General features: G+C 30.7%; 1 protein-coding gene across 14 annotated transcripts; it reads left to right on the forward strand.

Moving 5' to 3' along the window:
- Positions 1-102: 102 nt before the first annotated feature.
- On the forward strand, positions 103-5,470 carry LOC137838819 (WD repeat-containing protein 55). Of its 14 annotated transcripts, none has more exons than XM_068648198.2 (17): positions 103-197; positions 284-455; positions 1,481-1,582; positions 1,689-1,721; positions 1,899-1,963; positions 2,045-2,132; positions 2,239-2,311; positions 2,799-2,905; positions 2,997-3,039; positions 3,137-3,193; positions 3,359-3,435; positions 3,576-3,624; positions 3,728-3,774; positions 3,882-3,955; positions 4,252-4,307; positions 4,876-5,002; positions 5,121-5,470. In XM_068648198.2, the coding sequence occupies exons 3-17, from the start codon at positions 1,488-1,490 to the stop codon at positions 5,198-5,200; spliced, it is 1,071 nt and encodes a 356-aa protein (XP_068504299.2). In that variant the 5' UTR covers positions 103-197; positions 284-455; positions 1,481-1,487; the 3' UTR covers positions 5,201-5,470. The 14 variants fall into 14 exon arrangements, with proteins under 14 accessions (XP_068504299.2, XP_068464992.2, XP_068462744.2 ...); XM_068608891.2 differs by having other exon boundaries at positions 5,136-5,470; XM_068606643.2 differs by having other exon boundaries at positions 1,899-1,960.
- The last annotated feature ends 6,169 nt before the right edge of the window (positions 5,471-11,639 follow it).

Below are 11,639 nucleotides of genomic sequence, written 5' to 3' on the forward strand. Positions count from 1 at the left end.
ATTAATAAATTATATTCAATTACAAATAACCAAATAAACAATGTTAAAAATTAATAACATAAAAAAATTCAATGTGATTATCTTATTTGACTAAAATTAAAAAAAAAAAATTGTAAGTGGTGCTAATAACAAATTATATTTTGTATTGAACCAGAACACTAGGCTCAGTGAGTGTTGACATCGGCGCCTGTGTCAAGGTCAGGTCAAGGCTCAAACTTATTAGGTTTTTTCAAAATTAGGTCTTCATATTTTTCATGCGCCGTCTCTTCTTCATTTTCCGCAGCCGTGTGCAGTGGCAGAGGTAGCGCGAAGACGGAGGCAGCGCGAGCAGCGTGTGCGGTGGAGCGCAGTGGCGGAGGCAGCGAATTACGCAAGCGACGGCGGCGAAACGCAGCGCTAGCGGAGGCGATACAAAGCGCGGGCAGCGGCGGAAAAACGGCGCGACAGAGGCACAGGTTAGGGTTTCTGGGTTTCAAATTAGGATTTTATTGGATTTAGGGCTTTTTTTTGTTTTTGGGCCGCGTCATGGATTGCGGAGGCCCATGGATCGTCCGATCCAGCCCTTCGATCGCCGGATCGCTCCGATCCGGTGAGACTCCGATCCCACCTCCGATCCAGCTCGTTTTTGCCTAAAGAGATCGCCCCACAACCTTTTTTAGAAAACGTGGGTCTTTTCAGCTGGGCAAGAGTTTGCTATTTGTTGCCCCGATATGTTCGTAACATTCTATTTTTATAAATTATTATGAAACAACAAAACAAGTAGAGAAATACAATTCCTTTGACCAGTCTAGTTATATTTTCTTATTAATGAATCAAAATGCCACCTTTTTCATATTAATCCAAAACAATAAGTTTTATTCTTAATCTAGATACAGTTATTAGCACATTAATACAATACATACATGTTATTTTTAAAATAAATAGTGATATTTTTATAGTATATATATTACCACCACAACTTCTGTTTTTATAATAGTTTCCATCAACATTTTTATCAGTATATAACAATAAAAACATATATATATATATATATATATATATATATATATATATAAAATATTCATTTAGTAAGAAAGAAAAAAGAAAAAAAATTATATTCTCTTAATATCTAATCCACATTTTACTTTGATATAAAGTCAACTAACAATATTTTTATTTAATTTAAAACAAAACCATATCTCATAAATCTAATTTAAATATTTATTGTGGTGTTATTTTTAAAAATTATTCTTAAAAGTCACTATTTTCTTTATGTATGAGGGACATAATACTTAAACCATTCTTCTACTCCAAACCCTAATTTTCCTTCAGCAAGGTCTTCTTGACGTCTTAAAACTTCAAAATTTGGGTTCTTTTCTTTGCCACTTCACCTCGTTTTTGTGTTGTTGTTTTTTTTTCTTTAGACAATCTCAAGTTTCCGAGATCCTATCTTCCCACCTGGTTAATCTTTTTCCTAATGTACTACTGCATTGCTAAACAGGTGAAGGATGGAGATAAATTTGGGAAAACTTGCATTTGATATTGATTTTCATCCGTCAGATAATCTTGTGGCCACGGGTCTAATTGACGGTGACGTCCACTTGTATGTTGCTATTAGAGTTGCAGCTTTCATAGTTAACACATAATTTATTATTTATAATGTTTTTTTTTTTTGCATTGATGATAATTATTGATTATGTGTGCTGCAGATATCGTTACAGCCCTGACAGTGTCCCTGTGAGGTATAAAGTCTGAACCTTGTTTTTGTATATGTTTGATACTCTGTTTGATACTTGTGAACTCACATACATGTTGACTTTATTTGTTTGCTGAGTGTGGTTGTTGTTACCTGATAGATGCTGCTAATATGTAATCCTCTGTTGCAATTATTAATATTATTTCGTTATTTATTCTTTCAGGCAATTGGAAGTTCATGCACACACCGAGTCTTGCAGGGCTGTTCGATTCATCAATGGTGGACGTGGTAATGCTGTTTATTTTCGTGGTTGTGTATGATTTCTGTGAGTTTGAGTTTAAAATGTTTATGGTTATGTTTGTCTTTTAGTGCTATTAACGGGTTCTCCAGATTGCTCTATACTGGCTACGGATGTGGAGACTGGATCTACAATTACCCGTATTGATAATGCTCATGAGTGAGTAGATTTACTGCAATTACACATTTGTTGTGATTTGGGTTATGGAGAATCACTAGTATCCTCATTGCCTTAGAATTTGTATTTGCTTTTTGTTGTGATATAGGGCTGCAGTAAATAGATTGATAAACTTGACCGAGTCAACTGTTGCCTCTGGAGATGATGAGGGTTGTATAAAGGTATATGTTTGCTTTTATTTCAATTTCTCAGAATTTGTATTTTATTTGAATTTCAGATTATTTTACATAGATATCCAATCATTTCTATGATAGTGCATGGTAGCAATATATTGAACACTTGTTTTAAAATTTAACAATCTTTGCCCAGCTCTTAAATTGATAAACCTTACTTAGTATTGCTCAACTAATTTGAAAGCCTACGAATGTAGCAAATACCAGGTCAATTATCAATCCTGTCATATCCATTTGACCACAATCCCTTTCTTTCTGCAGCACCCCACACCACATCATACCTTATTTGAATATTGTATCATTGATTCTTTTATTTTATACATGTACATTTTTAACTTTATGTTATTTTTAGTGCTATTCTGCTTAAAGCACTACTTTTCTGAAGATAGTTGCAATATTGATCTTTTAGAGTATTGGGAAGGTCAGATTGTTAGTATTTTCTCAATGTCTTTCATTTACCCCTTCCTTGTTGTAGGTTTGGGATACCAGAGAACGCTCTTGTTGCAACTCTTTTAATGCCCATGAAGATTACATTTCGGACATGACTTTTGCATCTGATGCTAGGAAACTTTTGACAACAAGGTAGCAAATTCATGTAGTTCACCTGCCCCAAAATATCAATGGATATAGTCTTAACTTAATGCTTATTTTCCATAAATTTCCTTTTTGTTAGTGGAGACGGGACTCTTTCTGTTTGCAATCTTCGAAGAAATACAGTAAGTTGAATACGTGTTTTCTGCTTCCTTTAAAAGCATACATTCTCTTTATTTATTTCATGAATTTTAACCACCCTTTCATGATTTGTTTTGAAAGGTGCAAACTCGATCTGAATTCTCTGAAGATGAGTTGCTGTCTGTTGTTTTAATGAAGGTATCAAAGTCATGGCCCATGAATTTGCAGTGAATTCTTATGCTTTTATACGAATTTTTTTAAATATTTTTGTCTTTCTTTGTACTGAAAGGTGTACTGTGTTTGACACTAACCTCTTAAATGATCACATGACTGATGTTTACATTTTTTGGCTGGGGTGACCAGAATGGTAGGAAAGTTGTGTGCGGCTCACAAACTGGAATCATTCTGTTGTATTCATGGGGATGCTTCAAGGATTGTAGGTATATGACGTGGAATGTGTCTGAATTAAATGATCAAAATGTTGTTTCTGGAGGAGAGGCTGAGAGGCCTTAATTGGATGTTTTCCTTAGCTTGTATTTGTTGTTGTACTGATGTTCTAACTAGTTGGTTTCAATTCCAGTGATCGATTTATTGATCTCTCTTCCAACTCTATTGATGCAATGTTGAAGGTGAATCAACAACATAACACAGATATTTCAGCCTTAGTAGATTTTTTTATTATTCTTATCATTCTTAGATGTTGTAATAAACTTTCTTTGATGTTATTCTTAGGTTGATGAAGATAGAATTATTACTGGATCAGAGAATGGAATGATCAAGTGAGTCTTTTGCTATTGGAGAGCATTTTATCTCTTTTATGAATTGTACTTTAATCTTTTATTTCTTGTGTTCTCGGTTTCAATTATATTGGTGTTATTTTTTTCAGCTTGGTCGGGATATTACCCAACAGAGTCATCCAGCCAATAGCTGAACACTCAGATTGTCCTATTGAGTGTCTTGGTAACATATTGTCTCTTCAACTCTTAGCATTTAATATGACTGGTTCAGCTTGCATGTGAAAACTATTGTTTTAAGCCTCAATTTTTTCATAAGTTTTTCTGTCCTTAGCATGGATTTGGTAGTTTTTCATTGCAAGGTGATTTTGAGACTTCATCCATGATTTCAGTGGATTTGGTAGTTCTCATTATTACACGCTTGAGCATTAATTAGCTTGAATTTTTTTTTGTATGTTTTGATATCCTTTTCTTATTCTTGGCTTCTTATAAGCTTCACTTATAATTTCTTTGGTCTTGTAGCATTCTCTCATGATAGGAAGTTCCTCGGAAGCATCGCACATGATCAAATGTTAAAGGTACGCACTTCTCTGTTATAATTCCTTAAGATCTAATGAAAATTTTCCTCTTCACATTTATACTAGGCAGTCATTATCATGATTGACATAAACCTGTCCTTTCTGATTTTACTCAGACTTCCTAACATTTGTATGAAGAAATGTTGCCTCAAATATAAAGGGGTATCTCAGGTGTTTAGGATTTTTGAGTAAAATCAGTTCGTTGGATTGCTTTTTTGAATGGTAGATTTTAGCAGTATCTCTAGCAGTCTGGATTAATTGGGATTGTGTGCAATATAGTTTATGACATTTAAATATATAAGTTAAATCAGTTAATTCATCAGATGGTCGGCAGAGCATTAAAAAGAATAAAGAACATATATGTATTTTAACATACTTGTTGGATGAGTTTGCAACGATTTGGCTTAAAATATGGTCTCCCAAACTGAGTCATCTCTGTTAATAATGATAGAAGGTGGGTAATTATAAAAAATGTAAACAATTGATTGTATGTGTGTCTGTATTTTACTATAATTTTATCGCTTATAGAAATTGTTGTCTGAACATCCTCGATTGTCCTTTTGTGCAGCTATGGGATTTGGATAGTATACTACAAGATACCGTAAACACACAAACAAATGAAACTGGAGTTGTTGATAGTGATAGTGATGGTGATGAAATGGAACTAGATAAGGATTCTTCAAAGTTGAGTAAAGGTAAGAGATGATTTACGATGAATGTGAATGTTATAGATGTCCATCCACTAAAGAGTAAAGTCATGTTACGATTTTATTTTTAGAAGGCTATGTGTATGTTATGCTTCAATTTGTGTAGGAAACTTTGTTACAGGGAACAAGAGAAAGAATGCAAATAATGAGCAAGCTGGTTCGAACAACTTCTTTGCCGATTTATAGGAGAGATTTGAATGCAACTTTGTAGAAGATGAAGTACCAGAAGTCTGGCAAATGAACGAAATGTTGGACACATCCAATGTTGTGCCTGCTATCAAATCAGTAGTTATGACTGTGCTGTGGTTTCAAGAAATTTAAATTAAAGCATTAAAAGCAAGGTTATAAATTTCAATTCAGGAGATAGATTACTTTCTGTGTTGGGTTGAGTTATTAACACTGTCTCCTTACAAAAAGTTCAAAGATTAAATTAATGAAATGTGTTTTTAAATCTAATTGTTAAATGAAGTTCTTCAAGTGAAGGATTGTAAATTAATTGAAGCTTGAAATGATAAATAAAGAATATAAAGAAATAGATTAAGTGACCATATAAAGAATTTAAATTTGTTGGAAATCATAGTATTTGGGATTTTCATAGCATTCTAAGTGAGCAAATTTCTCATCTTTAAGCTTGAGGGGTAATTACTTCTCTTAGGTCTTGTATGGAAAGTTCACTAGTAGCAAATCAAGATATTTTAGTAGGATATATTGTGTGTTAAGATTTTTTTCATAGTTTTCATAGATGGCTATGATAAAACATGCCAATTGTGTGTATTATTTGTTTAGGGTTTAGGTTAACCCTAGCTTTTTTTAATTATTTAATTTGCAAATACAAAATACAGCTAACACTGATATGTTTTTTAATTATTTAATTTGCAAAAATTATAAAATAGGAAACGGAAAACGTGAGATACACAAATGGACGTCTAAGTTTAAATAAAATAAATAGTTATGAGGAAACGGAAAACGTGAGATACACAAATAGACAAGACATCAGATTTTAGTTATATAGACCAGTAAAACATATAAGATAGTGTAAAAATTCCTTATGAAGATAAAAAAGAGGTTAATTTAATTAAAAAATTATTATTAATGAATTATTATAATAATTATATCAATGAGAAATAGTGCTGAATGTCCTATTTTTTATGACAATAAAAAACTGAGTATAATTTAAAAAATTGGTATAATGATTATTGTAGTGAAAAATAATTACCTAAATCTAAAAAGTATAATCAAATATATAAATAATAGTTATGAAAATAATTTATTTCTTTATTAACTGTTATAATTATATAATAAAAATACTATTCAATTTTTCATTACTGTTTATAGTTAATAGTTTAATATGGATTATAAAAATAAAAAAGTTGGTTATTTACGAAAGTTAAAATTGTTAAAGAAATATGTAAAATCAAATTACCACTGAAAAAAAAAACATACTAGGTAAGATGTTTTAGGTAGAAACTCTTGTTCTGAATTAAGCTGATTGGTGCTTAACAAGTTATATATAATTTTGTTGGATTTGATATTGTATTTTTTTTTTCAAAACGTAATAATTATAATAGCAAAATATGTTTTCAGAATAATTAGAATTGAAAAAAATTACATTTATGATGTTATATTATATAATTAATTATATTTATTCTATTACAATGTAAATATAAATATTAATAGTTAATAATAAAAATTAATTATATAATATATATAATATATAATTAGTGTAGTGATTATACCTGTAAATATAATAAATTATTGATTCTATAATCTGCTATGTGTTTATCTATTATTTAAATAAATAATCCATTATATAATAATTATTTTATTATATTTATGTATATAATTGATTATACGTTTTGATTAATTAATCTATTAGTGTTTTCTTTTTAGAAATGTGTGCAATTATATCAAGAAAAAAACATTTGCCTCGTTTTCTGTTATTAATTAATTTTTATTATTTAACTTTTGTGCTTGCACTGCTTTTCTTTGTTTCTATTTGTCTGCAAATTTATCGGCGGAAACAAATACATCCTAAAAAAATAAATGAATAAAGATGAATGAATTTCAGTGGAAAGTATCCTAAGAAAAATGAATGAAATTTAATGAAAAGTATCTAAGCAAAATAAATGAATTTTAGTCGAGTGGATGATTTGATAGATATGATAAAATAAAATAAAAAAAATTTAAATTAGAAATATTATAAATTTCAGAATGAATAAATTTGATAATTTTGAAAGTGTGAGGTGTAGTTAGAAATCAGGTGAGTGCAGGTAGTATTCTCTGGGCTCTATCTTCCTGCACCCATACATTTTTCTTCCTGCACCCCCATAAGGTTGTGCAAAGACAAAACTGTCCCTATATAACCTGTACATTTTTTTTTATTCTGGATTATGAAATCTGGTAAATTTTCGATTGACGCTTCTGGTAAATTTTCGAATTGGCGCATTTGGTAATCTCCCGGATTGATGTTTCCGGTAGTACATGAATGATAGTGTTAATCTAAAATAAGAAAATGCAAAACATCCATAATTGAAAAAACCATTCCGGATCCGCCAATTCGTAATTCAGATTATGCATTCCGGATTCAGAAATCCATAATTGAAAAAAATCATTCCGGATCCACCAATCCGTTATAGAAATTAGACTTCCGAATTCTACAATCTGGAAATCATATGCAAACTTTGTTTCCGGAACATCCCCTCATTCAGAATGCAACATGATTCACTTCTGGATTGATGAATCCGTAACACACTCCCAGATCCCGAAATTATGGGGGTGCAGGAAGAAAAATGTAGCAGTGCAGGCTATTTTGATATATTCTGTTATGTTGGGGGCCCAAAGAACACGTTGGACCAAAGTGACATGATTTGATACTGTAAATGTGAAGGCACAAAGTGAAGTGAAGTGGGAAGAAGAAAACCGAAAATTGATATAACAAAGAGTAGACGAATGGTTAACTATTAGATCCCTAGTGTAACTAAAGTGGTATAACAAAGAGATATTGATATGCAGACAACGAATTGAGCTCGGAATGAGAATGCAAATGCAACCTATTTTCATTTTCACAGTCCACCATAATTCAACAGAAGACATTGATACAGGCACAATATAGAAACGTATAAAGCAGAAGACTAATAATAGTGTTGTGGTTTAGATTGGAGGAAGATAGTGTTTATAAGGTTTTTGATATGTGACAGTCTTTGATAAGGAAACACACTTAATAATACTTAAACTAAAAAGTGTTGTTGATGCTGGCAAAAAAAATTAAAAATATCCTTAGAACTTGTTAGACAAGAACATACACATGCCATCGCTGCATTCTTCAGTGTTAGGTAAAATTGTTCTATGTTAACAATAAAACAACACTCACCTAAAAGAATACAACCACAAATCACATACTAAGTTTGGGATAATTAATTACTCTTAGGTCTTTTATGAAGATATTTTAGTAGGATAGATTGTGTGTAATATTTTTTTTTTAGTTTCGAAAATATGATAAAAACATGTCTGTCAATTGTTAAATGGTATAAAATTAGGTCATTTTTCTTTTCTGCGTTACAAAGTAGTGAAGCATAAAGTTAGGTAATTTTTTTTCTTTCCAGTTAATAATATTTGGTTTTTTTTTGTAGAGAAAACATTATTTATTGCTTTTTTTAAGCTTAACAATTTTTCCCAATTAGAGTAGAAACTATTATTATTATTACTATTATAATAATAATAATTTTTATTATTACTATTATATTAATAATTATTATTATTATTTTAATAAATACAATGATTACATATTTGAAATGGAATGTAATTAAAATATTCACAATAAAATTAGTTAAGAGGGAATATGTCTACTTTAATATATACCTGATAATTAAATGCTTTTAAATGCTTAAAAATAATTAATATCTGACAGTATAGTAGGTAATATTCAACTAGTCAAATCCTTATTACAATACTGAAAACATTATCTTAACAAAAGAATAAAATAAAATTATTATATTATTATTATATGTCATTGTCAAAAATAAAATTGTATTGTGTAATATTTATAAAAAAAATTGAATAAAATAAATATTTGAATTAGTTTTTTATTACAATGAAAAATTACTTATTGCTAAGTAAATTTTTTACATTTTTTTTATAAGAAAAGTCTACAATTTCATTATTTATCATATTTTACAATCATATGATAAAAAAAAGTAATCTCCTTTGTGTATCATGGTATAAAAATAGGGCAGTTTCTTCTTGCACCCCCACATTTTTCTTCGTGCACCCCACACTCTTATAAAAGACTAAATCATCCTTATTGGTTCTTAAAATTCTAGAAATATCCTTAACCTAAAAAAACCCTAAAGAGGTGCAGGCAAGGATGCTCTTTTGCGCAGCCGTATCTTTCATGTTCCAGCAGCAGCACGCTTTCATGTTCTAGCAGAAGTGCAACACCTCCAAATCCTTCTCCTTCAATCTTACAGTTTTTTGTTGGTCATTTAGAATCCTCTTGACAAAGGTAAGTAAATTTCTTTGCTTTCGGATCTGCACATCCGTTTTTTTTATGAATTTTTGTTTCTGTAAGTGTTTTCTTCCATTCCAGATTATAGAATCCGATAGAATTTCGAATAATAAAATACTGTAAAATCTCGAATTTTGCTTCCAGTAAAATCTCAGATTTGTGTTCCAGGAAGATTTCAAATTTGTGGATTCGAGAAGATTCTGAATTTGTGGATCCGGGAAGCTTCCGAATTTGTGGATCCGGATTTGTGTTTTTATGGTCATCCTTTCTTGAACATATAAAACTTCATCCAAAAAAAATTTCTATCTTCAAATATGATTTGCAATGAGCTTCTTTTTTTCTTCTTTTAATATTTTTTTTTTGTCTATAGAGTATGTTTTTTTTAGTAGAAATGATACAATGCTTTTTTCCTCTCTTTTGGTTTCAATAGAATTTTATATTTGTTGTTTTTTGTTTGTATTGGTTCAACATCTTATTCATTAGTTTGTAATTTGGTTTAACTTGAGTGGTGTAATTGAACAGTAATGTTGAAGACTAGGGATAGGAGGTTCACAAGGTAATCGTCTACGTCCCACAACCTCTGTTAGAAGAAGGCACGTTAATGAAGATGAAAAACATGAAGAACATGGATAATGACTTCTCAATATCATCATCATCCCACAAATCAACTCCATCATATAATTATTATTCAAATTCATCAATATTGTCCATGTTTCTACAAATAAAAAAAATGAAACAGAATCATTGCATTTTGGATCCATGAATCCATAAGTCAAAAACATTATTCTAGATCTAACAATCCATAATTCAAAAAGACCATTCCAGATTCAGGAATCCATAACACAAACCAAATTCATAAATCCATAATGCAAGTGATGCATTCCGGATTCAGGAATCCATAACACAAAAAAAAAAAATCCGGATCCACCAATCCGTAATGTAATTTAGGCTTCCGGATTCAGCACTCCGAAAAACAACAATTTATGATTTTTTACCTTCCAGAACACCCCCTCATCTGGAAAACACAATTTAATCAATTTTGGATTCATGAATACGGAATATATTACCAGATCTCGATATTCGGTAGCCCCTTTTGAAATTATAGGTCAAGGTTAATGTTAGAATATTTAAAATTATGGGCGTGCAGGAAGAAAAACGTGGGGTGCATGAAGAAGAAGCCTAAAAATAGTCATTTTATATAGTTCAAAACATTCGCCTGGCCCAGTAGTTATGCTATTTTCCACCCTTGTTTCAATATCCATACCACTTTCACTAGAATATCTGGGGGCAGTTTCTTCCTGCACCCCACAATATCATGCGAAGACCATATTGTCCCTATTATTTTTTAAAAACCCTAAAATGCACTTAAACTGTACTTAATTTTTTACATTCTAGATTATGGAATCCGGAAAATTTTTGGATTGACACTTCTGGTAAATTTTCGGATCCACCAATCCATAACAGAATTAAACTTTCAGATTTAGTATTATGGAAATCAACAATTTATGCAAAATTTGCTTCCAGAACACCACCTCATCCAGAAAACACAATTTAATCAATTCCAAATTCATGAATCCAGAATATATTACCGGATTCCGATATCCGGTAACCCCAAAATCTTCATAACCACCATGCTCCTAAAAAAAACCTTTACTCTTACCTCTACAACCCAAAACACACTTCGACAACATAACGTACTCCTTCATCTTGCCTTAAATAACAACAAAAATCTTCCACCAGTGATTGATATTCAATGATGAAGATGATCAGTGACAAAGGAAGTCCAGCATGGTACTCCTTTTCAAATTAAATGTCAAGGTTAATCTTGGGATATTTAAAATTTTGGGGGTGCAGAAAGAAAATCGTGGGGAGCAGGAAGAAGAAACCATATCTGGACCATTCGGCTAGCCCAATAGTTACTATTAATGAATCAAAATGCCACCTTTTTCATATTAATAAAAAACAATAAGTTTTATTCTTAATTTAGATACAGTTATTAGCACATTAATACAATATATACATCTTATTTTTAAAATAAAGAGTGATATTTTTCGTATATAAATTACCACCACAACTTCTGTTTTTATAATAGTTTCCATCAACATTTTTTTTTCAATATAT

This window comes from Phaseolus vulgaris, chromosome 11, assembly GCF_051622355.1.
Source record: "Phaseolus vulgaris cultivar YP4 chromosome 11, ASM5162235v1, whole genome shotgun sequence".
In the NCBI taxonomy this organism is placed as follows: domain Eukaryota; kingdom Viridiplantae; phylum Streptophyta; class Magnoliopsida; order Fabales; family Fabaceae; genus Phaseolus; species Phaseolus vulgaris.

What these genes read in the sequence shown, in the direction of transcription:
- LOC137838819 (XM_068648198.2), top strand. Translation starts at nt 1,488, where the DNA reads ATGGAGATAAATTTGGGAAAACTTGCATTTGATATTGATTTTCATCCG. An exon ending in TTGTCCTATTGAGTGTCTTG is followed by an intron (nt 3,956 to 4,251) that starts GTAACATATTGT and finishes TTGGTCTTGTAG; the next exon opens with CATTCTCTCATGATAGGAAG. An exon ending in TTCTTCAAAGTTGAGTAAAG is followed by an intron (nt 5,003 to 5,120) that starts GTAAGAGATGAT and finishes CAATTTGTGTAG; the next exon opens with GAAACTTTGTTACAGGGAAC.